The 25,960-nt window shown below is 36.7% G+C and overlaps 2 protein-coding genes across 3 annotated transcripts in view; one reads left to right on the top strand and one right to left on the bottom strand.

The window, feature by feature from the left end:
• The window catches only part of Cap-G (Chromosome associated protein G), a 41,555-nt gene extending 32,529 nt beyond the window's left edge, over positions 1-9,026 (top strand). Inside the window, exons 16-21 of the mRNA XM_071584666.1 lie at positions 1,379-1,599; positions 2,792-2,968; positions 3,787-4,068; positions 4,969-5,075; positions 7,125-7,211; positions 9,016-9,026. Coding sequence (XP_071440767.1) covers positions 1,379-1,599; positions 2,792-2,968; positions 3,787-4,068; positions 4,969-5,075; positions 7,125-7,200 — 863 coding nt within the window. The 3' untranslated portion in view covers positions 7,201-7,211; positions 9,016-9,026. The remainder of the gene's footprint in view (positions 1-1,378; positions 1,600-2,791; positions 2,969-3,786; positions 4,069-4,968; positions 5,076-7,124; positions 7,212-9,015) is intronic.
• LOC139687485 (uracil-DNA glycosylase-like) lies at positions 8,425-14,238 on the bottom strand. 2 transcript variants are annotated; one of them, XM_071584668.1, is made up of 7 exons: positions 14,178-14,238; positions 13,463-13,715; positions 13,097-13,247; positions 12,924-12,966; positions 12,026-12,114; positions 11,318-11,496; positions 8,425-9,108 (listed from the first exon to the last, which is right to left on the bottom strand). In XM_071584668.1, exons 1-7 carry the CDS (start codon positions 14,216-14,218, stop codon positions 8,959-8,961), a joined length of 906 nt encoding a protein of 301 aa, XP_071440769.1. In that variant the 5' UTR covers positions 14,219-14,238; the 3' UTR covers positions 8,425-8,958. The 2 variants fall into 2 exon arrangements, with proteins under 2 accessions (XP_071440769.1, XP_071440768.1); XM_071584667.1 differs by lacking the exon at positions 14,178-14,238 and having other exon boundaries at positions 13,463-13,769.
• Between the last annotated feature and the right edge of the window lie 11,722 nt (positions 14,239-25,960).

Below are 25,960 nucleotides of genomic sequence, written 5' to 3'. Positions count from 1 at the left end.
AAGGAGGCTAATCCGCAACCTGTACATGTCTCAGACTGCTCAGGTACGAGTGGGAAACGGGGAGTCAGGATGGGCAGTGTTAGGAAGGAGTGTAAGGCAGGGTTGCCCATTATCACCGTTGCTGTTCAACCTGTATGCAGAGGAAATGATCAAAGAGGCATGGGAAGAACTGGAGGTAGGAATGAAAGTGGGCGGGGAATTCGTAAAATCAGTTAGGTTTGCTGATGACCAAGCTTTAGTTTGTCAGTCAGCCAAGGGGCTGCAAGTATTGCTGAGTGAATTGGAAATTCAGTGCGACAGGTATGGGATAAGAATCAATATTAATAAAACAAAGGTTATGCGATTTTCTAGAAAGAAAAAGGCCAAGCTTAACATTAAAATAGGAGGGCAAAAACTAGAGCAGGTAGAACAGTTTACGTATCTCGGTAGTGTTCTGGACCAACATGGTCAAAGTAGTAGGGACATAAGGAGAAGAATTGCGCTAGGCAAAGAGGCTTTCACAAGGAGGAGGGAGTTGATGACAGGGACTTTGAGTAAGGATGTTAAGAAAAGACTCGTAAAAACTTTGATATGGAGCGTAACTATGTACGGTGCGGAAACAAGGTCATTAAAGCAGGAGGATAGACGTAGATTGGAGGCTTTTGAAATGTGGGTGTGGAGAAGAATGGAGAAGGTGAAATGGACAGAGAAGAAAACAAATGAGGAAGTACTTGGTATGGTGGGCGAATAGAGGGGTTTGTTGGGAGCAATCCTATGGAGGCATGAAAAGTGGATGAAGGGGGTGTTGACCGGGAGTGGGATGTTGAAGACTGTGATAGAGGGTAGAATGTTGGGCAAAAGAGGAAAGGGAAGGAACAGGATAGGGATGTTGGACGGGATGAAGGGAGGAAGAAAGTACTCAGAGATGAAGAGGGACCTGATATAGAGTAGGATGATGGATTTTGTGTTTTGTTAGGAGTAATAAAATATTTGTTTGGTAGTGGTGTCCATCCAAAAACCTACCTTAACCGGTAGATTACCTTAAAAAAAAAAAAACTTCCTACTAATAACTGATTATTATGGACAGTATGCTTCATTAAATTAATGATTTCTCTACTAGCTGTGAAATTATATTGCATGCAATATTTATAATTACATTTGTGAAATTGCATTATAGTCAAATATGCCCGCATGCTTAAAAATGTAGTAATAACAATCAACATAAAAATTTCCGATAATACTAATGAAGGCCTTTTTTTAAACCTTTTGGCAACTCAGGTTATTAATTTGAAGTGTGCCTATTCCATTGGATGGTTCTAATATATGTGCTTTTTAACGAAGTTTGTAGTATACATTTCAATAGAAGTTTGCAAATGCTGAACTTTTTATTTTTATGCAGGTGCAGACTATGAGAATTATTTTCACCAGTTGATGGGGACATTTTTCCCAGCATATGCCATGCATTGTGTAGGAGCCCAAGAGAGCTTGGCTTCAGCTGCCCTCATAGCGTTGCGGACATTGATGGATGCACCAGACACTTCACCCCTTGCAACAGTGGATTTGTTGAGTGTTGGATCTTTCTTCCTTGACCTCACACGTCCTGGCGTGTCACGTGTTGAGGTGAACTAAAACACTTGAGTGATGTTTTTCATCAAATGACCTTGTGTAGAAAAGTATTGTGATCATAAATGGATTACATATTCATTTTCTGTAATGATGGAATTTTTTATGATAACTTAACAAATTAACCAGCCTGCCATTCTCACATGCTCACTCAAGTAAGAATCTTTCTAATGTACTCTGGCACTGGGGTCACTTTTAAAAAATGCAGTAATTTCCCACAGTACCTTGGATTTCCACCGTGTAATTAAGTTTGAGAGTCTAGGGAAAAAATACTAAAATTGATTCAACGGAAAATACAATATGTTATTTTATTATCTTATATTTCAGTAATCACATGTGCAACCATGTTTTTCAGAGCTGCATAATATGTAATACTGTTTCATCCCATGTTTATAAAAAATTGATGTGTGAGCTATTGGTTGTCATGCAAAACTGTTGGGCCAAGTTAGATGCTTGTGAAGTCATTTTATTTTAATTTTCAAGTCAGTTTGCTGCCAAGTTTGTAAACAAGCTTATTTATCAATCTAAAAATGGTTTCATTAAAATATTTTAAATATTCACTTTGCCAAATGAGGATAGTCAATACCTCACAGTAGTGATGCATCCCTCTGTCAGTTTTTACATGAAAAATGCCATAATTGGGGCCATACCAGCCTAACAGGTTAAACACTGAAAGAAAGTTAGCACAGAAGTGCCAATTCAGAAAGTTTTGACTTAAGAGAAGTCAGGAAGCTAATTAAATTGAAACTCTGCCTGCATATCTAGTATGTTCTTATCATTATATTTTCATGGCTTATTTGTCTATCATTATCAGTTACACAAAATGTAACCACGTATATGGTGTATTTCTATGTAAAATTTCAATCTGTGTCGCATCATTTTTACTTATTAAAGTCAATGATTTTGCTGCTGTGGTGAATCTTAATTTTACCTAATAATGTAGCTGTAATAATAATTTCAGTAACTCATATAGTTAAGTTGTTTATTTGCAATTTGCTACAAAGGAGCTATCAATTGATTGAAGGTGGTTATCATGCAAAAGACTATAAACATTGTAGTTTGAATAATTTTAAAGGCTCTTTAAATAATTTAGGAATTCTTAAGACTAAGAATTTTATTTATCAAGAAAGTCAAGGATCTTGTCGGTAATCACAGCATTATCTTTTTTAATATAAATTTTTCTTTTCAGCCAGAAGTCAACATGCATAATCACATGGGGATTGCATTTTGTCAAGAAGTTTTTGAAAGTTCTGATGCAATAGCGCTTCAAACTGTACTTCTTCGTTCATTATCAATGATGGATATTGCTCTTGAAGACCCTCTACAAAAGCAACAATATACAGTTTTGCATAATAAACTTACCAAGGTAAAGTGTGTGATGAGAATTTTTTTTTAACTACTGATGAAAATTCATATTTATCATCTTATTAAGTTTTTCCTCTGTTGTACACAATGATTTATTTCCATTTCTTTGGCATTTACACAAGCATGATGACTGTAGAGATGAATAATTTTGTGGAATGCAAATTAATGTGAATTTTTCACATTTATAGTATTATTGTGAAACTTAAAATATTACCCAATATATTTGAAGTTGAGCATAAAATTTCCAAAATTTTCAAACTTTAGGGCCTAGACCTATTCAGATATACATATGTATTAATTTGAAAAACATTAAATTTGATTGATATCATTGCCATAGGCAGTTGATCAATGGGAATTTCATACATATCAAGACCATAACTGAAGCAAAATAACATCTAAATAGGAGAAGCCCAGGTTGTTATCCAATATCATCTGTATCAAATCTTAATTACATGATATCATGGAAGATAAATGTAAAATAAAGCATATTAATTCGGTGGCATCATGTCACTCTGCAATGCATCTATTCTGAAGCTAATTTTTGACTGTAGTGACTGAAAATACAAGATCATGCATCTTTCAAACTCTTTTAATTTCTCATGTTCTTGCACAATGTGTCCTACCGACCAACCACGCCCTGAAAACCAGGCAGTCTAAAATCACATTTGATCAGTTGGAAAAATCCCATCTTGAGAAGTTAGCTCTCTGCTAAACACGTTTTAACTTCACTTAGTATATGTCCTTTTAAATATGCTCGTTATAAATTTTATTGAGTAAGACAACTCTCTTTTAGATGTTAATAAATATTTTTTTTTCTAGTTTCTCAGTGATAAGGTATGCTTGAGGTACCTTAAAAAATTCTACCTCAAACTTCAACAAAATGAGAGGCTGAGTGAAGAAAGTGAGAGGACTAAGGAGACAGATGATTTGGAAAGGAGTAAGGAGACTGATGACTTGGAAAGGAGTAAGGAGACTGATGACTTGGAAAGGAGTAAGGAGCAGTATGAAGAGGGCATTGTTACTGAAAGAGATGAGCAGAATGTCCTCACAATAGGACCACAAAGAGTCAGTATGCTTCTGCGCATGCAGAAACCTCTGGATGTAAGTAATTTTCATATATTTTTATTATCATTCTGCTTTGGTTTTTATCACTGCTAAACCTGATTACAATGAAGGTTATTGGGACATTATGGGTTGATTGACCCATTCATGTAACTTTTAGGCTAGTTTATTGTCCAGGAAACTAACAAGCTATCATAACCACAGTAATCAACCTGAAGGTTGGTTAAATTAGTGATGGTGGTGCTCATCCTAAACTAAGCCCTAGGATATAATTCGTTGTCTCAGGCGTGACTTCATGGAATCGACTTAACATAATGAAAGGAGAAACTTTGTAATTCCACATAGATTTATTCGACGGACGACCTAGGTTTCGACGTGGCACGTCATCATCAGATACATTTTGTCATCTCTGTCTTCTTTACAAAATGTACCTGATGATGACGTGCCACGTCGAAACCTAGGTCGTCCGTCGAATAAATCTATGTGGAATTACAAAGTTTCTCCTTTCATTATGTTAAGCCCTAGGAGTGTCAAATTTACACATTGGTATAGGGGGATAGTCTTCTTCACTTTGCCACCTGCTGGATCTCATGAAGTACTGGCAACCAGGAAACCAAATGGATTGGATTTAGCTGGGAATAACACCAGGGTAAATTGGCCTAATGGGATGGTAAAAGCTCACTGTTTTCTCACCATTATTGAACATAGTCTTGATCACGCTGAAAAGTGTTGGGATTAAATCTAGAATTTTCATGAATGTTGTTGTTTCTTATGCTAGTTGAAGTAATAAAAGGAGATATGTGTGGAATATGAGCATATTTCAAAGAATCCTCTGATGCTTAGAGGGAAAGTTATGAATTATCAAATTTTTTTATCAATATATGCATATTTCCAGTACTTATGTTGATAAATTGATCACCATTAATGATTAATCTCCAGGCTGCGGCTGACGTAACTGTTATTGGCCCTTCTGATGAGTCAGATGATGATTTTCTGGAAACTGCCAAGGCTGACATAAATGAAAAGACAAGATATTCCTTCGACTGGTATGTACATTTGAAATGCATATCTGCTAATGATACTAACTCAGAATTTTTTCTATTTTTCTTTCATGTTCAGAAGTTGAATTTGATATTGCTGCTTTTAGGATCAATTTTATGAAATTCCATCTTGTCAAGCATTAGGTAGTAGATAGTCCAAAAGTATGATATGTCATTCCATAGATTATATGGAATATTTTCATTTGTATATACGAGGGTCATCCGGAAAGTAGTACCCGTTCGTGCCGCATGAAGTGCTGACGACGCGAGTAGCCGCTGGACGAGGTCAGATAGCTTCAGTGGCTTGTCTGCCTTCTCTGAGCCAAGTTGCGTGACGCTAGCATTGCCTGTGTTGTTTCTGTGATTGTTTACAATGTTTAAAAAAATTGAGAACGCCGCCAGTTGTGAAGTGAGGGCAGTGATTAAATTCCTCAATGCAAGAAACGTTCGCCCATGTGATATTCATCGCCAATTAAAGGAGGTGTATGGAGACAATGTAATGGACGAGTCGTCTGTTCGGCGGTGGTGTCGCAACTTAACATGGGGAGGGGGAACACACACGACGATGAGCGTTCGGGGAGACCGTCTGTCATTACAGACCAACTGGTGAGCTCAGTTGACGAATTCGTGAGGAACGATCGGCCATCCACCGTATAGCCCGGACTTGGCCCCTTCAGATTTTCATCTCTTTACAAAGCTTAAAGACTTTTTGGCAGGAAAAAGATTTGACAGCGATGAAGAACTTAAAGGAGTGACCCTGTATCTCAATGAGCTGGCGGCGAAGGACTATGCAGCAGGAATACAGAAACTTGTCACACGTTATGACAAATGCCTTAATTTGCTTGGAGATTATGTTGAGAAGTAGTTTAAAGTATCCTCTTTCAAATAAAATTTTTTATGTTTGTTAATATTTACTTTTGTCTTTTTATTTCACGAACGGGTACTACTTTCCGGATGACCCTCGTATTTTAATTTGCATATATTTTCATTTGGAATAGTGTCACATTTGGGACAGAACCAGGTGTATCATATATGAAATATTTTTAAAATCTACAGCTTTTTCTTCTTTCTGATAATATTAAATGTTATACGAGCAATTGTCCCTTAAGAGGGTTGGATATGCCAATAAAATCACCAATTCAGGCCTTTCGCTTTGCTTCACTCTCTATTTGCTGACGATTAAAAATATCCTATTTTCACTATTTATGAGTTGAAAGATTCACCTTTATTGAAAACCTATTATCCCTGTCTTTTCTAAATACTCAGAAGATAAAAATCTTGAATTTAGGCAGTTAAGAAGGTTTTGATTTCAGAAGTCAGAAATGGAAATCTGATGGAGCCAAATAAAGTGGGCGTGGCAACAATCATTGGCTTAGTTCATGTTTTTTTGCCATGGCGAATGAGTGGCCGTGCATTGTCTTGATGAATGATGACTTTCGTTCTTGCCTCTTTTTTTTTGTGTATATTTTGCTGTAGTTGGTCTAGGAGGTTAGCATAGCTTTGTCGAGTAATTGTTTGACTGATAGGAAGATAATCTATCAGCAGAATTCCTTTCGCATCCCAGAAAACTGAAGCCATCTCCACTGCTGTCTGTATTGCCTTTGCTTTCTTTGATGGTGTTGAATCAACATGTTTCCTTTGCTTTGACTGCTGTTTTTTCTCTAGGGTATAGTAGTGGACCCAAGTTTCATCTAAGGTCGCCAATCGGCCCAGAAAATCTTGTTAATTGCTCTTACAACAGGTCAAATATTGTTCAAAAATTTCCATTCTGATAAATTTGTGATCCTGTATCAATAGTCGTGGCAGCCATGTAGCAGATAATTTTCTCATTTCCAAAGTGTTAAAATGTGGTATGCCCATTTCGATGACATCCCAAAGCTTCGGCAATATCTCACATTTTCAGTTGGTGATCCTCCATGACCATTTTATGCACATCTGCCCACCCATCATCTCAGAAATTATTGCAATCTCCCCATCTTATTTTGAAACATTTAATTGAATTAAATTAAGCAGTGTATTTCCAACTTTTCATTGGAATTATTTTTCCTCTTGCAGCTCTTCAAAAAGTCTTGAAGACTTTGATGTAGCCACTCCAGCGGTCTCCAGAAAAAGAAAATTTACTAAGAGATAAGGAAGAAAATGGTAATGAGAGTTGGTATGAACTTTTGAAATGTGCTTCTTTTATATTTATACAGTTTTTAACAATATATTTGATGTTCCTGTAATGGTTGCATGAATTGTTGTATATATTTTTTTCACAAGATAATTACTGCCAGAAAAATGATGTCATCTCTTGAAAAATTGGCTGGAATTAGTCATTCTCAGGCTAAAAAATGCATTTTATTCTCAAGCTATTTTTTGCTGTGTAATTTTGTGCCCAAGGAACCATTAGCATCAAAATAAGATTTTGAATGCCTTCAAAAGAGCTAACAGGGCTAATGTAAGCTTTTATTCGTAGAGAGGGACTCATAAGTTGAGATCTGGGATAACTGCAGTTCAGTGATATTAAATTGATGGAAAGTAGTGCTTTTACATCATATGAATTAAGTGTAGAATAAGGATTCTATTCAAGAATTCACAATTTGTTGCTCTAGCTTACTGTCCAATTTTAATAAATGGATCTGTTCATCTATATAATTGTTTATATTATCAGCTCCCTTTTATTGATAAAAATTCAAGAACCTTTACAATGTCACCCACTTGTAAAATGTTAATAAAGGCAGCTGTATATGTTGAAGTATAGTAATTACGTGTCTATCTCAACAGTTCATAAAATTCATCAGAGTCACTGGTATAAAGCGTAAGTCGTTGAAATTATTTTTCTCCTATTGATTATCATGATCAAACCACCCTATGCATCCCCTAGCAGCATCAAAAGGCAGCGCCACAGTGGCCAGTAATGTATTATGTAAAATGCAGCTAACTATCCTCCTAATAAGGTAATGGGTGAGTTATATATAGTGATTGAAACATTGGTGCTCAACAATACCCCCTGTTGTGCTACCAATGCCTTCAAAACTGGTTGTATAGGGTGACCACCAGCAGTTAACGTGATTTTTGATTCCAAGTTTTCGAGTATAAAACAATTCATTATCAAACTATTATGATGTTGATTTTAGCATTTTCAGCATCTAGATGATTGTCAGTCATGCTGTGACAGCTTTCTGAATTATTGCTGGCATTCAGGAAGTACCCATGACTCTGCAAGGTATAGATTCAAGTGAACCTGTTTAGCTTTCTTTTTTTTTCAGGAAAGAAACGCACAATTTATAAAATTTGGAAATCTGGAACTTGTCTTCTCTTGTGGTTTAGGTTCTAAAAAATAGTATGATACAAGCATTTGAAATGCTTTTTATTTGTCACAAAATATTTTATTCCCACTTGGTCATAAAGGAGCATAGTAAGAATACAGTAGTTACCAGGTTAGAACACAGAAATCAATCCTATCTGCAAATATATAATTATAGACTTCCCTATTAATATGCTTAGGAACATTACCTTGTACTTTTCTAAAGCTGTACTACAAATTACAGGTATATACTTCTTAAGGGGCTTCCTTACAAAATTAAACCTATACATATAACATGGCTCTTAAATTTTAGAATAAAGGAATGTTCAACTCTCAAAAAAAAATGCATACAGCCTCATTACCTTGGTGGTGCAGGGTTGTGGCACTCCACTCCAGCATCAGAGGCTAATCTCCATCCATGAAAATTTATAACACTAGACAAATTATCTTTCACATAAAAAAATTAAAATGCTATATGGTATAAAATTCACCGACAACAAATGACATACAAAAGATCAAGCAATAAAATTTGCTCATGTTTAATAAAATTATAATCAGTTCTACAACAGTAGGAAGAAAATAGTTAACTATTTACAACGATCATTCTATTGGTAGGTCATTCCAAATAATTGGTGTTTTCCCTTGTCCTTTTAACAGCTCATTGGCACGTGAAAAATGTTTGCAGCCAAAAAAACCTCGACTAGCTGACAGTGGTGAAGGGTGCACAGTCTTGAGAATGTGATGTTTTTTCTGAAATGAGAGAAGTTAAAAATTATTGAACGGTAATGATAAATTAGGGTTTTATTTTGTTCATGCATCCTTGCTCCCTTACTGCTACTGAAACGAACTCTACCTTCTTAGAGACCGTTTATTTATCACGCATCAAGTTAAATCCTGTTTAATTTAATCCCAAGGCTTACTGGATAAATCTGATGCACAGTTCAAATGTATACTAAAATAGTAAAAATAAATCTTTATTACCCAGGTATGTCACCACGGTTTTGATGGGCTGGCAACAAAAACTACCATGTAATTACCATTAAATATCAATAAGCTCAGGAATATACTAAATTACTTCTTCCTTTTTATGATTTCAGGCCAAAATGAATATTGGGAACATTTTTGTTTCATGGCACTTGCCTGGAAGACAAAATTTTGCGCAAACAATACTTAAATGTGACAATGTTAATTCCTTTGGCAAGTTAAGTTACAAGGCAAGTTTCTCATTTTGAAATTTACATGTATGTAAAGGCAAATACATATTGTCTATAATTCAAATGACTTATATCCAACACAAATATATCCCATAGGGTAAATGATGAATGGATGAACAATGATCATGCATTTTCAAGTGAACTTGCTTTAATGGTTTTCTTTGGTTCAGAAAAGATACAATCTAGAAATCAGCAACTTGTCTTCCCTTGTTTCAGATCACCTCAAAGGTATGTATGAACTTATTAAATCCAAGAAAAAATGCATGGCAAAAAAAGTTTATGATAGGGTACCAACTGACATTATTTTCAATCTGTGTATAATGGATAAAACTTTCCCCTATTATAATGCTTCAAGATATAAAAAAACTCGGCAACCTTTAAATGGGCAGCAATAAAAATAGTACACAAAAGATTTTCCTACCTGCACATATCAAATTTTAGAAAAGTTGGAATTGGCAATTTACTTTGTAATCAAGCACTGCCACTATCACAGATAAATGCATTTTTTCACTTTATAATGAACCTCTGGTATTAGAGATAATGTTAAACATAGAATTTTAATTGAAAAGGTTTCTCTGTTGCCATTATTCTATGATATACCTAGATGTATGACTATTATTAAATACTACTTAAAAGTTCCCACAAGTTACATCCCCATTTTCGTAATGAAATTTGGTATTCTCCAGATGCACTATAAAAACTTTATGCCCAATAAAATTTTTTCTTAGTTCTGTAGTTAAGGATGCCACCAGTTAAAGCAAAAGGGAATAAATGCATACCTAAAAAAATAACACATTCACCAAGATAATATTGTCAAGTCTATGGCTTCAGTACTAATCTAATGTCACTTTTAGCATATTTTCCAAACCACATGCACCCCAAGTGCACACCCTACAAAATGGAAATTATTTGGGGCAATTTTAAAATGTGCCACATATATTGCTATTTCCAAATGGAGAGAGGGGAGAGTCAAGTTAAGTTATTAAATGTTAATGTAAATCACATGAATTTGATCTCACAAGCATCTGAATGATGTGCCAGATATTATGCCACTAAATTACCTGATGCAAAAATAATATAAAGGACAATAATTGCATACCTGATTGTTATAAAACTCATATAGGAGGTTAGGTGGGTTGTGTCGACATAGGAAATGGAGAGGAGATCATTGTTAATTAGTGCAAATAGTATATATAGAGACAAGAAATGTGCAAACAAATACATGGACAATCACCTACCAGGTTCAGCATATCTCAAATATTAAATACATTTCTTACCTAATTTGACCAGTGTAAAACCAAGTTTAAGAAACAAAATTCATATATATAATATGCTCTAATAGCATATAAACACTACGTACAAATTCCACTCATTCTAAGACTGCCTCAGGCACGTAAGCATTACTTACACTGGCCTTGGAAATCAGCATGAAGGGTAACATGAGCTTGGATTAAATGAGACACCCAGCGTAAGGGAAATTATACAAACCAATATCAGAGACCATTTAACAAAGTCAATACTATTATATAGTTATATAAATATTAATTCAAGCACATTAAGAGCTGTTTGTTTTATATGATGTTTGTTTGTTATGTTTGTTTTATATCTATCTATGATAAGATAATGGGGACAAAAGAATTCTTGAGCAGTTGACTTATCTAAGAATCATTTTGTCTTGGAGAATTTATTAGCAAAATGATTTTTTCTGGTGCTTGGGGAAGAAAATAATGAAGTTATATATTCACCTTGTCCACTAACACGCTTTTCTTTTCAGCATATGCTCCCCATAGAAGAAAAACAAGTCCAGAACGCTTCTCGTTCAAGGCTTTTATAACAGAGTCGGTCAGGTTTTCCCAGCCTTGATCTTTGTGAGAATTAGCTGAGTTTGCGCGCACAGTAAGGCAGGCATTGAGAAGCAGGACACCTGAGTACATATATGTAAATAAGAAGTTAAAATAATTAATTTCAGACTATAATAAGATGCAAATTATGATTCCTTCAGTTCTACTTTTAAGTTGTTTTTTCTTCCAAAGTTGACATTTTTAGAAATTCAAATTAAGCTTATAAATAGCAATTAATTTCAATAAATGCCCTCGCTACGTTCATAGATATAATGAAAGGCATTAAGACTGAAGGCAGTTTATGAAATAGCTGTATCACAATAGGAAGTTCCCAGGGTGCCTATTCTCAAGTTAACATGGTCAAAGTTATGCAAAACGTGTCTACATAGATCAAACGCCAATTATCAGAAGCATTGGCGAGCAATGCATCATATTCCCTAACCTCCCAAAAGTATGCCATTAATACACCTATTACGCAACTCAGTTAATTGATAGATCACCAAAACTATGACTGGCATAGACAGCTAAGGGGAGCCACCAACATCAAATCTTTACCAATGGAAGTTTGCACCAGGTTAATAAAATCCTTCCTGAGAACCTGTACCAACTTACCCTGACGAGCCCATCCAATGAGAAATCCATGTGAAGGCATTTCAAATCCAGGAATGTCATTCTTCAACTCTTTAAATATGTTCAGCAGGCTGGCAAGTAAAATAAGCAGAACAAAATATAAATATGTATTTGTAATTGAGGAGTACGACAATGTCACAGAATATTCATTTAGGAGGTAACTTATATGGATGTGGGTCATAGTACTGGGTAAATTTTAGAACAATTATGGAATAACATCCAGTCTCAAGGTAGAATTTAAATTACAACTTTCAGTTGACATGAGCATGATACCCAACAAGTCATAGTCGACAACAGAATTCATCAGAAAATGAAATGGCTTTTAAATAGCTACAGCTGGTGGCGTTCCCTGAAGGAAACTAGGAATTGATACAAATTAAAAAAATAATATTGAGTAGAATAACAGTTCACCAATTACTATTTGCGACAGTCAAATTGAAAAACTTAAAGAAGTTCATCCAGACCACTAGCATCTCCAGCCCTAAGTACCCTTTTCAGTCTTTAAGTTTCCATACAATTCAAATAAATACCATAAGATAAACAATTACTCATTATCTTAAAAACACTTGTTCCATTATTCACGAAAGTATAGGAAAATTCTTGAACCACCAATTTCATAGCAACTAACATTAAATTCATTATCAAAAACGTAGCTTAGCTGATTAATCTGTCATTATTGTAGAATCCCGGTTTCATTGGTAATGGGTTACTAAATCGTAAAAAGAATTGCACATAGCACGAAGCTCTGTCACGAAAAATATGAAGTGATCTTTATCCAACTATCACTCGATTTTTTTCCGACCCTGAAACTCGGCGACAGAACAAAGCTCCGACAGTTTAAACCATTAATGTATTTTTAGAGAGCCAAAGCAATTCTTACCTTGGGGGAGGATTAACTCCTGGCTGAACACTGAAGCATAGTCCTACAACAATATTAAAATATCAATCCATATGACAGTTTTCAATGAGTTTCGTGCACAATACAAATCTTGTAGAAATCATTAGAATACTATTGCTGACTTAACACAAGAGAATTTATGTTCTCCGACTTACCGTGAGCTTGTTTTGGACCGTGATATGGATCTTGGCCCAAAATCACCACTTTCACTTTATTAAAGTCACATGCGTTAGACCATGTCCATACTTTGTCCTCGGGAGGATAAACTGTGTGGTGACTCCTCTCCTTAGCTACAAACTCACTTAGCTGGAGAAAATTAAACAAAATAGGCTTACAGATTCGACCCATTAACGACATCGCGAATGTTTTAAGTCACGTGCATGTATACGCATATTCGTGCACATGACTTAAAACATCCTATCACCTGGGCGCAATATTTATATTGTATATTAAGCCTACATATAATGCAAAAGTCATGAAATTAAAAGGAAGCAAAGAAAATCAAGAGCCTAACCAATTACCTTTTTAAAGTAAGGTTTGCTGAATTCAGGTTCAAGTGCTCTGAACCAAGACTCTCCAATAGAAGGATGAAGAGCTGGAAGTTTTTTACATAACAGTTTCATTTTGGCCTGCATTTGATTGGCTGCCATTCTATCTATTTGCTCAGATGTCACTTTCGAGACGAGATCCTTTTCCGACAGCTTTTCCTCTTTACATTTTTTTGTAGGATTGTCTTTCACATTATCTGTGATAGCACTAAACGGTCTTTTCTCACTGGAGGGTTTGAAAAATGATAATATATCCTTCTGTGCGGACATGTCACTTTAATTCAACAACAAGCACTAGGAATATTTTGTCTTATTTTCAATTGCTCTAGGTCCCGAGATCAAAATACCCACACCACTAACACTACCTCTACCCAATTCTGGCGGTACTTTCAGCCATCCCGCCAAAACCGGTGAAAACAAACGACACCCTAAATATTCGACGCGCATGTCGTTTATAATTTTAATAATAAATAATTCGCAAGGCCTTTTTCGGAGAATTGAAGTTGAAATATGCCATAGATTATCATCCATATTTTCGATTGATTTCCATTCAGAAAAGTATGAATGATGACATCAAGCGCATTCTGTTGTTAAATGTTTCAGGGTATTTATTGAGTTCACGGTCTCGCATTTGTGTGTGCGATAATGAAGATCATTGAATTCAAACTAACATAAGCAAATATATTACCTGGCATCAAGAAGTAAACATTTGCTGCTCTCCGCAGACATGGCACATAACTACATATTACACAACATACTTCCATACCATTCTAACAATTTTATTATCGCAGCCACAGATGGGGCTAATGTCGCTCATTGGATCTGATGTAGCGGGGAATTTAACAAGGTAACTACAGGATACATCTGCGCATAAGTGTATTCCGATGCACACTGGAAAATTCACGTTCTTAATGACTATCCCTCTTTGTCCCCTGCCCAACCACGTCCGCGCATAAATGTATTGTGGCATGATTTGAAGATGCTTGCTATTAGAGGGCTGAACTCACGTTCATTCATTCTCTTCTTGGACAAATCCTGCAATACCCTGTCACAGTTCCCTGTGTGCTTTAATTTGTAATAATTGATTCGTTTGTACTGGTGTGATAAAAGGGTAAACTATTACTGATGGATTTTACTCAAGTTGCATGAAAAGAGTCGCAGGTGCATTCGCAGTTAGGCTATGCCGTAAAATGAACCTATGTCTAACATTTTAAAAGTTTCGATCGTATCTCAAAATCCCTGTTCTGCAATGATCCCCTACTCTGAGACCATTGACGTAGCACCTTTATTTTTAAGGATAAATCATGGGTAAGGGTAAGTCTCGTAATTGTTCAGAGCTATCCATTAATATCCTTTCGTTGTTTTACCGTTTTGTTAATTATAATTTGAATGCAATTACTTGCTTATTATTAAGCCTGAAACTGTTATGTTTAGGAGTTTGTTTGATTATGGGTTCACATTGTGTATTGTGCAAGGCTAAGACATGTAGGGGTTTTTATTTTGTGTTCATCAAAACCTACCTTAAACGATAGCCCACCAAATAGTTACACCAATGTATCTAAAAATGCTATGCAATGCTATCAAGGTGCCATTATTCAATGGCGTTCCTAACCACAAAGTTTTGACCTCTGCTCTACGAGTTACTCTTTGGATGTCCCCTAGAATCTCGGGCCTTTAGATATCACTTAATAACACGTAACAATTGTTGCATCCTTATTTTTAATAATGATGACTTCCTTTCCCACGGTTCATATCGGAAGAGGTTTCTGTTTCCTGGTGTGACAATAAATGTTGGGTGATTGACGCAATTGATACACCGAAAACTTTCGGAATTTACAAAGGACAAACGAATAATAGTTCATTTCCTTGTTGGTTCTACTTCGGAAATAGCCCTTGAGTTTCTGGTCCTAGATGTGAAGCGGTAGTCGGGGGAAAATTGGACGGGATGGCACGGGGTGGATACGGGCAGACGTTCGACTAATTAAGTAAGCCCTTTGCTATTAGGGGATCTCCTTCGGCCCATGCTATCGCCATTGAAATGCACTCTGGCTACTGATCCCATGTGCATATTAACATGGGTGGTTCTACCAGAACTACGTGAAAGACAGGAGTAAAATAAACAGCGAACTCCGATTAGTAGGTAGAGGGAAACTAAGGTCAATCTAAGCTAGTAGATATATGATCGATTTCATTCACGAATTCTTTTTGTAGAGTGAACTTAATTAAAAATCACGACTCGACGACGAAAATAAGACTCAAAGATCGGTTTGAAAGGGAAAGGTCATCTGGTACCTGCTGATTTACGGAAGGATAAAATCACACATTCGTAGTAGCGAGGCTAGTTTCTTACCTGACAGAAATTGTAGTTTCCCACAATCTCTGGTATTAAAAAAATCACGCAGAATGGGTTTAGCTGCAGAATTTTGGGAGAATCGCCTAGATTTTAACCCAGGATACTTCGGTCAGTAGCTGCACGCTAAACGTATCCAGATATCACGCAGCTTATGTGACATCCAATTATATTGAATGAATTTTATGTTTTTAATGTGTTCTATGTTTTTCTACTGCCAATGTTTGATTACATTTCCATAAATTATTCCCTAGAGGCACTCCGACATTCAAATCCTCAAATGGACTTCAAATAAAATAAATGGTTAGGTTTTCATTTATTTGTTCAATATACTCCAGGTTTTCATATTGCAATACTTTCCCACTTAACTTCTTTGAGTATTCTGACTAGAAAATATCGGATACATAAGCCTGCAGAAGCCTTCACGCTGTAGTGAATCTAGTAATTTATTTTATTTACTATTACACTTGTTGTTAAATAACGTATATCACTTTAATTCAGTTCAGGCAAACTAACAAATAAATTGGAAAATATACTTTAAAGTTTTAAAGGACTTTTCTTTCGTGTGGCAATTTTAGCGAGGGAAATTACTTATTCCAGGAAACGTTTACACCATGTCAATCACGCACATTTACAAATAATGCAAAAACAGCCGATTAACGGAAGGATCCATGCACATACTCGTATGTGCAGTTAGCATCTAATATCAGTGGAATAATGTTACAGTAATTATTTTTTGCGCAATAACACGAAAATTCTAAGATATTTATAAAGCAAATAGGTGCAACCAAATTTTACACACAGAGCCAAAATAATTTTGTTTGTATAAAAATACAAAAACTATAAATGAATAAATGCTATTTTAAATAAATGTAATGAGAAAATATTCGATATCCTCAACATATTAAATTCATACAGCATTAATGAAGTAGCAAAGATTTGAATAGAAAAATTAACACACCACAAAGGACCAATTTTAGTGTGGGATTTCAGGTTGTGTCTTGTTTGATGAAGCTTAGAAATGTAGTGATGTTTAATCTGAGTCCATCCAAAATCTATGTTCTTTGATGGTCTACCAAAAAGAAATAAATAACCAATAAGTTTAACACTATATGATTATCAGCATCTTGTTTGCATTCGTTAGTTAAAATAGCCAATGAGGTCCCCTGGTAGGTCCCCGGGAAGACTCCCCCTGTGTACTGAGACTTTCCCCGTGACTTTAGTAGTGATTTATCTACTAAAGTCACCAAACCAGTGACTTAGCCGGTGAATACCCAGTGGTTCCAACATTGACTTATCCCATTTTCCATCCAGAACAGAACCAGATTGCAATACGTGACAAATTTCAATAGTATAAAGTGGCAAATGAAGAATATAGAGACATACAAGTGCCTTATATTCTACGAAAGAAGCAAACAATGGGTTTTATAACTAGGTGATGTGTGACATCATAACGAAATATTTATTTGGTAGTTGAGTCTATCCAAAACCTACCTTAACCGGTAGATTACCTAATACTAGTAGTCTATCAGAAAGTAGTTAAATATAGCAATAAGCAAATATACATATATGGCCTAAGATGCATATCTTTATGCGATAATAAACAAACATGGGTAATACCTAGACCACAATTCTCATAAGGGTTGTTTTTAAAATATCTCTTTTTATCAATTCATCATTAGTCACATAGTAGACCTTTTTCCTCGCGTGCGTAGTGCTCACTGTCAGCAATACGAACGTTATAGAATACGCAGCCGACGAAGGTTTTAGCTGGTAAGAAGCCTGGATATTCTGAGCGAAGAAGTGACATAATTTTAGATTTGCATTAAAAACAAGAGTAATATGGCAAAACGTTGCCCATACATTCGACCTAATGTCTCTAAAAAGTCTTCAGTAGAAGAAATTCGCACGTGTGCCTATTCTGTGTGGTTCATGATGCTCAAATATTTGCGAAAGAGAAATGAATTAATTATACCGGTAAAATATAACAATATATTGCAATAGTGTGTAGTGGCCCACGGAATTAATAAGAGAAATTAGTTTTTGGATGAAGCCAGGAGAGAGCGGAAGACGGACCTTAATGTTCGTCTAGTGGAGTATTTAACGCCATATATCTCTATCAGTCCTGTCCTGATGAAGATAAGACGTGGAAGATATAGGAGGAACAACATTGATATAATATTTCCATTATCTCGAGCCGTAGGTGCGAAGAAAACTCTTCAGGCCTTACATGGACTTTTGCTGTTCACCAACGCACAATGACGTTTTGTACGCGTTTTCTTGCATGATACCTAGAAAGAAATAGTGGTAATAATTCGATTGTTTTACTGCCCCAAAAGCCAAATGGTTCATTTCATAGTGTAAGGAGAATTGAATAATAGAAAGTAGGACAACATTGAGATTTGAACCAACGGTCTCTGAGCAGTGATCCGATGCATTATAATTTTAAAAAGCGAGAAGTTGAGACGGCATGTAGAGGAAAAGAAGTACAGCTCAAAGTGGGCATAGCTTAACTTTCGGTCAGTAGTTCGAATAAACCTAGTCCCATTCTGGTGAACAAAGTTCCTCTTCTGTTGGCCAAGTTTATGTAAACTTACAAATATGTTCAAACATGGCAGAATACCGACGTAGATCGTGAAACAAATACGTCTGGTTCTTCATAAACGACACCAAAATATCCTTTCGGCCATTGTAATGTTCACGCGAAAAGATTTATCTCATTGTTTTGGATAAAAGCATCTGTATTTTGAAGGTACATAAATGTGTACGCTCGTTAGCGTGATACGGGTGACGAGGTCTAAACGGGCGTGGAGTAAGGGATGATAGGAAGTGGTTGGCGTCGCACATCTCCCGTGACTAAATTCCCATCTTATTCGGAGGGGGACAACACCCATTGGTCCCCATAATTCTAGGGCGTCGCCACTTGGAGCGAGAGGGAAGAAGGGGACCATGAGGAGGGCGGATATCCTCATAAGGCTTTAAAAATGAGGCACACCCTCCTTAAAGCTTTGGATCAGCTCCTTTCATGTCCTATGCTCAAATCATAACTCCGACGAACCTTCACTACGCTTTGTCGAACCCGATCTGTGCACCCAAGCGCTTGCTGCCCCGTGAATCAATCAGAACGACTTCCGTGCATCGTTATATGACTATGGAACCGGCTCTCTTGTATTCCCGTAGTATTGCACGTAGATGACAGCAGTATGATCTTGCCAACTCTTTTTACCGTGTCAGCAGGGCGTGACTTTCTATCTCACTCACACAGTCATAAATCTCGATGTTTAATTTCTCCTATAAAAGAAGATATCGTAAAAAAAACTTGTGGGAGGCATCGCGCAATTATGTTTACTGGTCATAATCCTAAGATTGACTTGAGGTATATCTCCACTCAAATCTTAAATCGAGTAACTTCTTCATTCCTGCATAATTTTTTACTTCAGCATCTAGTATTAATACCGTGAATGTACCTAATGAAGGCGTATTTTTGTTTTCCAAACTTATGAAGAGGCCAGTATTTGATTTCATTTAGCATGAAAATAATATTTGATACTTTTCTTCACCGTCTTAACTTAAACATTTTGTCTTACCATATTTTACCTTATGTCGCTCGTGACATAACATGACTGCATTGATATACCTACTAAAGGTATTGACATCATACGCAGAATCACATTTCCCCGTTGTAACCGATTGCCTAATTACGATCGGGGGTTTGATTCTTTGAATGCGCGGGCGACAAGATTTGACGAGGAACGTGTTAACATTTTTTCTATTCAGCACCAACGTCGATTTCTTGGCTGGCTGCTTGTAAGGGGATTCGTGGTTCCTATCGAATCCTTGGCCTGCCGTCAACTTCGACTATTCCCTAAAGCGTAAATTTCTCCACTACTGTGCCACAAACCCATACTGATTACAAGATGGTGAGAAGAAATATAGAAAAAATTGTCGCGTAACTATTCAGAATACTAAGCAATAGAATGTTCAGCTGCTTAAGTGTGTGCGGTAATCACATTCTGGTGCAATTCAATTGTGGGAAGTCGAAATAATTCGATAATGAAAGATTAAGTTGAGGTAAAAGGGAAAAATAAATTTTCTGCGATATTTATATGTTATAACTCGTTAATGCGGTACGTTGCATTTGCATTTCAGTGCTCGTTTGCCTGATAAAAATTACATTTTCTTAGTTTAAGGTGACTTTGAGCTGCAATCCTCAATTCACCACCATTTATTCTGTTATTTATGACTTCTACCCCAAGAGCCATTAAAAAACGTTGTAAAGCACTTTCAAAGACGTCATAACTTTACTACGTTATTGGTTAGGTACATGGACCAGTTGGTACCCAGTTGGTGCTTATTTTTAGTCCTCCTCTCGAATCTTCCCGCTTACAGTCGTTCGGGTAATCAACTCAAAGACCATTGTTTGAGGTGCTCATGAGCCCTTCTGAGTTTTGAGATACTTGCAATTTAAAATGTCTCATTGAAATCCTTTCAGTAGCCTAAAATAATTGTTGCAAATGCTATACAGTTAGCTACCCTTTCTAACAGAATAATCCATAATTTTTAAAGGAGAGGATTGTCATTTCCTACTAGTAGTATTTAGAGGAGGCGACCGACAGCTGAGGTCATCGGCGCCATTAGGGAAGGACAGGAAAGGATAAAGGTTGGAGAGAAACCCGACGTTGGCATTGGCCTGCTCTTTGCGAAAGGGGCCAAGGGGTCCGCAGCTTAACGTCCCATCTGACGGGCGGCGTGCTCACTCACAGTGCCCTCCATAATGCACCTCAAGTAGGGATCGAGATACCTCTGAAAAATATTCAACACCGCCGTGATTTGAACCCGGGACCCTGGGGTGGGAAGTCAGTGCGATAGCCTCCGCACCATCTCGATCCCCTTGTCATTTCCTCTAGCCTATTACACGCATAGGAATAGGATTTAAGCTAATTTGTATTTGGCCACAAAAGGGTATCCATTGTAAATGGTATTGTAATACTTGGAGTTTACACGTGCATGTCACGAAGGTAGACTGTTTAATGACAATTATACATGTAGCTTTTAATGCGGTAAACATTTTGAAGGAGTACGACTATTCGAGGAAAATTCACTTATGGGAATTTATCGATTGACTAACTTCGATCAGATACTTAATTTACATGAATTTTAGAGGAACTTAGCAAAGAACTGACTTTGATCAAATAAGTTGCGTTTATTGCCCCGTTTCATATTGAATTTTTAGTTTTGTTTACGCAGGTGTTGTATCTATTAGGAGATTTGGTTTGAGGCTTAATGAATGAGGTAGCAGGAGGCGTGGGGAGGCAGGGGAAGGGGGAAGGGAAAGGGGTTGCATTCGCTTTCTTTCTGGTGAATGTATCCATAAATAATTCTAGGGGAAGAAGCCCATAAATATGGTTCCCGACGGAGGCCATTAGATACAACCCCAAAATGATAGCCCGTAATGGATTTTTTTATGGTCACCCCTTGCATCACGTCTTTCATCGCCCACGGAAAATATGCCTACAGAGAGTAGTGGTTGAGCGGGAGATTTAGAGGGCGCTCAACCAAAACTCGTTCATTTTCATACGGGCGAAAATCCATTATCGGACGTTATTTCGTTCGCCTTCCTCATTCGCGGGTGTAATTATGTTCCATTTCTTATCATCAGCCTAATCAGCAAATTCATTAAATACCTCCAATTAGGCTGCCTCAATACATGTTACCAGGATAAATATATTTATCTAATATTTTTCATTGTAGGGCTTTTAAAAGAATCATATTATGTGACTCTAGACCTAGATAGACGGAAATAGTATTTTGTTCATCTTGTTAACGTACAAGGTATATCCCATAAGTAGTAGGCCTGAGTCGATAAAAAAAATTATTGCCGGAATTGATTCATTCACTTAAAAGTCTTCGAAGTAGCACTCTAGCAGGTTTTCCACTCTTCGTGCGCCTTCTGGAAGGTGGTGCCCGGAATGCTGCTGAGCTCCCTCGTCACGACTTGTTGCAATGCTTCCACCGAACCGTGGTGACATCATTTAAGCACGGATTTGAGGCGGGGAAGAGGAAGAAGTCAGGTGGGGCATTGTTTGAAAATTTTGGATCCTCACTCACATGGTCGAGAAGCTCTAGGCAGATCCGCGTGCGAGTTTCCTTTTTTTAGTCCGAGAGCCCACACGGTACCGACTTCGCATATACCTTTTTCATGTCCATGTTTTCGGCCACATGTCGATGAGCATCACTTTTAGGGATGCCGAGTACATCAGAAACCATTTGAACACTTAATCTGCGATCCCTGTCCAATAAAGCCTTCACTGTTGCAAGATTTTCAATTTCAACTTTGGTCAACATATTTAATGGCCAAAAGTTTGAATTTATCCTCACTATATTGGCGAAAAATAGATTAATAAATGAATAGCACAGTTTTCCCGTCACCTTTCATTTAACTTCAGTTCAGTATACCTTAAATTTCCTCAAAGCGCATCGTGTCTTCGCGTGAGGTGCTTGACTGGCAGGCTTTTAAAGCATGGTAAACCTTCCTCCTGCGCGGAAACCAGAAGCAGACATATGGACCTGCGAGGTTGAGGGACTGAGATAACGACGTGCACATTTAGCAAGACGGGGCAAGCTGACAAGTTTGAAGGTAGGGCGGAATGGAAATGGGTTGGGAGAGAGTGGCGACTTCGCCCATTAGCCGGTCCATAACGGCCGAACAGCTGGGAACCGTAGAACAAACAGCGCATTTGGTGGCTTCCGTCCATTCCCCTCGCAACACCAGCGGTGACCCTCTCGTAAGTTGCGGATACAATGCCTACTTCTCCCTTTTCGTATGAAGACACTTTTATTTATAATAATTCTTTATTCACCCGCAACTTCCTAATTTCTGGGAAGTAAATAATTACGTCTCGAATGTAAAGTTAAAATATTATATCAATTTGGAATTTACAACAAATCATTTCAAGAAAACCCAGGAGATGAAAGATGAAGACTAAAAAAGTGATAATATAATTTGAAAAATTGAGATAATAAATATCGTTTGCACTATTATGGATTATATTACCACGGAGGCACAAATTGTGGCATCATAATATACGTTAGCATTGTTAGACCATTTAATATAATTCCTTTAGTGCGAATTTTAAGGATAAAAACATATAAAAATAAATTCCATTTGAACCTCTGATGCATGATCGCGTTTACTTTAATGCACGATAATAAAATTTATGTTATTGCTCTAGTATTTAAGTTAAAAAATATTTGATTATTATGTATCCTAGTACACGTTTTTACCAAATTACAATTTTTGGACGGCAATAGTTGCCGGCTCAATATCATGTTCCCAAAGTCACCTAATAAAGTCAGAAAAAAACGTAGTAACTCGTAATTAATTCCTGTATTTAATTACATACAGGTGGGCAGTTATGTAATAGTACCGAGGGCACTGGCAGGGGTGGCAGGTGACCAGGCCTCGGTCCTCCTCAATAGAGTTTTAAAAAATTTCAGATATACTATGATTTGAGTGGTCGAAAAATGGTTTTTGCACTAAGAAATCTGTTCATTTGAAAACCTCTAAGATTGAAAATTATTTCCAATCGAAGACGCACAGACTGGAACGCTATTAGCGCACTTTAAATTGGGATTGAAACATTACTATCAGTATTTAAATATTAAAATTAATTTTTATGCTGTAATTTTAAATGAAGACTGTAATCCGATTCAGTTTTCATAGAAAAGCAATAAAATAGGTATTATACGATTTTAATATTCGAAAACATGTAGCTCAATGAAAGTGATCAAACGAGGTGATACTTAACTAAAGAAAACTCCTACGGCCGTAAAAAGTAACTTATTACGGCTATAGGAGTTTTCCTTTAAATTGTTAATTTACGAGGCCGTAGATATTAAGTGTCCTATATTTTAAAAGTGGTGATACTTCGTTACAAGGATCAAAATTCGCAAAATCTGAAAAAATCGTGTAGACCCGCGGTTTATATTTGCGACCAAAATGCTGAGATTGATCGAAGAGGTGAAAAATTGATATTTTACGACCACAGACTTAATTTGTTATTACTGTGTATGCATAAAACAAACAAAGCATGAGGTATATTGGTTGAAAAGTTGATTATGTTGATTCTTACAAGGGAAGTGAAGGAATAAATGGTATCCAGGAACCACCGTTGAGTAAGAACTGCATCATTAAAAATTGATTGGTCGCTGCGTATTCGCCAGTGAGGAGGAATCTGAAAATAAATTTCTTCAGATTATAATATTTAAAGTATTTGACTGAATCCCTGAGAAAACCGAACGGATAAGCTATTTTAATTATTTACAGTCGTCGGGATTCCACGTTTAGCCTAGAGAGTTTGTTAGTATAAGCGATAATGTGATCCCGTATTAGTGAGTTCAAAATAAACCTGATACATAAATTGAGGGAACGTTGGAGTTTCGATCATCTCTATAGAGATATCTTGGTACACTGCGTCAGCATATTCAAAATAGGATAGAATTATGCTTTTTAATTACAGTCGATGTCCCAGAGAGAGTTTCACCTATCATTAAACCTAAAGTTCTATCAACAAGGTAATATGGTTTAGGGATATCTTCAATCTGTAATATTAGCAGCTGCTCTTTTTTAATCGATACCAGCAATCGGGGGTATCTCCTTATAATTGCTTGCTCCAGTCTAGGATTTATACGAATATTATATACTTGGACATATGCAATTACTAATAGATTTGCTCCATGTGTTAAGACTTTCTAAATCATTATTAATATCCTTAATGCTATTACGCAAATTATTGTGTGCTCTGTGTAAATTAATTTGCAGGTCGTCCGCGTACTGATGATATTTGCACTTTATGAGCGAAGAAGGACAATTGTTGATGCACAAAGAAAATAAGAATGGAGCGAGGGAATTTTGAGTTATATCCCTTGAAACCAACGCCTATGATGAGCACGCGTCACTAAAACAATTGACCCTGCCAGGATTCGAACCTAGAATCTACTGATCTAGTAGTCAGACGTGTTATCCGTTGCGCCACCGCGACTGTGAAACTTTCGGGCGAGGGATTAACCCACTGGTGGTGAAGTCTGTACGAGTGCTTATTCCAAAAAATATTTAAAATGAAAGCAAAATATTTAAGAAACAAAAAAAAATATTTAACTTTTGGAATTTTTGTTTTCCAACCCGTAAAATTAATCAGCGACAAACGTTTTTCCGTCTATAACGAAAAGGAGGAAAACATTTTGTTATGTTGAGCGAATGAGACGTGAAGACAGAGGGGTTGTTTTCATTTGACCTTAATGCCAAAGAAAATATTGAAAATTGAGACAGTTGAAATTATTACAAATTTTTCAAGTTTTTTCAATTTAATTTATATGTATTGTAATACCAATTGCTATTCGCTTCGGTACAAGAGGGAAGTTTAAGACGTTTAATGTGATTTACCGAGCTAACGACCATTGAAATTACTTTTCATTTCTATTCCAGGTTCGTTTCATACTTTTTCTGGTTACTATGTAAATATTTACATAGAATATTTTCTATTATTATTATTATTATAAGTTAATCTACCGGTTAAGGTAGGTTTTTGGATGGGCACAACTACCAAATAAATATATTGTGATTCCTAACAAAACACAAAATTCAGCATCCTACTCTACATCAGGTCCCTCTTCATCTCTGGGTACTTTCTTCCTCCCTTCACCCCGTCCAACATCCTTATCCTGTTCCTTCCCTTTCCTCGTTTGCCTAACATTCTCCCCTCTATTACAGTTTTCAGCATCCCACTGCTAGTCAATACGCCCTTCATCCGTTTTTCCTGTCTCCATAGGATTTCTCCTAACAAACCCCTCTCTTCGCCCACCATACCAAGTACTTCCTCATTTCTTTTCCTTTCGGTCCATTTCACCTTCTCCATTCTTCTCCACACCCATATTTCAAAAGCCTCCAATCTACGTCTATCCTCCTGCTTCAATGACCACGTTTCCGCGCCGCACATAGCAACGCTCCTTATCAAATTTTTTACGACTCTTAATATCCTTACTCAACGTCCCTGTCATCAACTCCCTCCTCCTTGTGAAAGCCTCTTTGCCGAGCACAATTCTTCTCCTTACGTCCCTATTAC

The sequence above is a fragment of the Hetaerina americana genome, unplaced genomic scaffold (genome assembly GCF_022747635.1).
Source record: "Hetaerina americana unplaced genomic scaffold, ioHetAmer1.1.p SCAF_2, whole genome shotgun sequence".
Taxonomy (NCBI): Eukaryota; Metazoa; Arthropoda; class Insecta; order Odonata; family Calopterygidae; genus Hetaerina; species Hetaerina americana.
This window is presented reverse-complemented; position numbering and strand designations above follow the sequence as displayed.

Bases quoted from the DNA above. Each gene is read 5' to 3' on its own strand.
- LOC139687485 (XM_071584667.1), bottom strand. From the start codon at position 13,759: ATGTCCGCACAGAAGGATATATTATCATTTTTCAAACCCTCCAGTGAG. The intron at 12,967-13,096 runs GTAAGTCGGAGA...ATATTGTTGTAG, and splicing joins CGGTCCAAAACAAGCTCACG to GACTATGCTTCAGTGTTCAG. The intron at 12,115-12,923 runs GTAAGAATTGCT...TTTACTTGCCAG, and splicing joins GGAGTTAATCCTCCCCCAAG to CCTGCTGAACATATTTAAAG.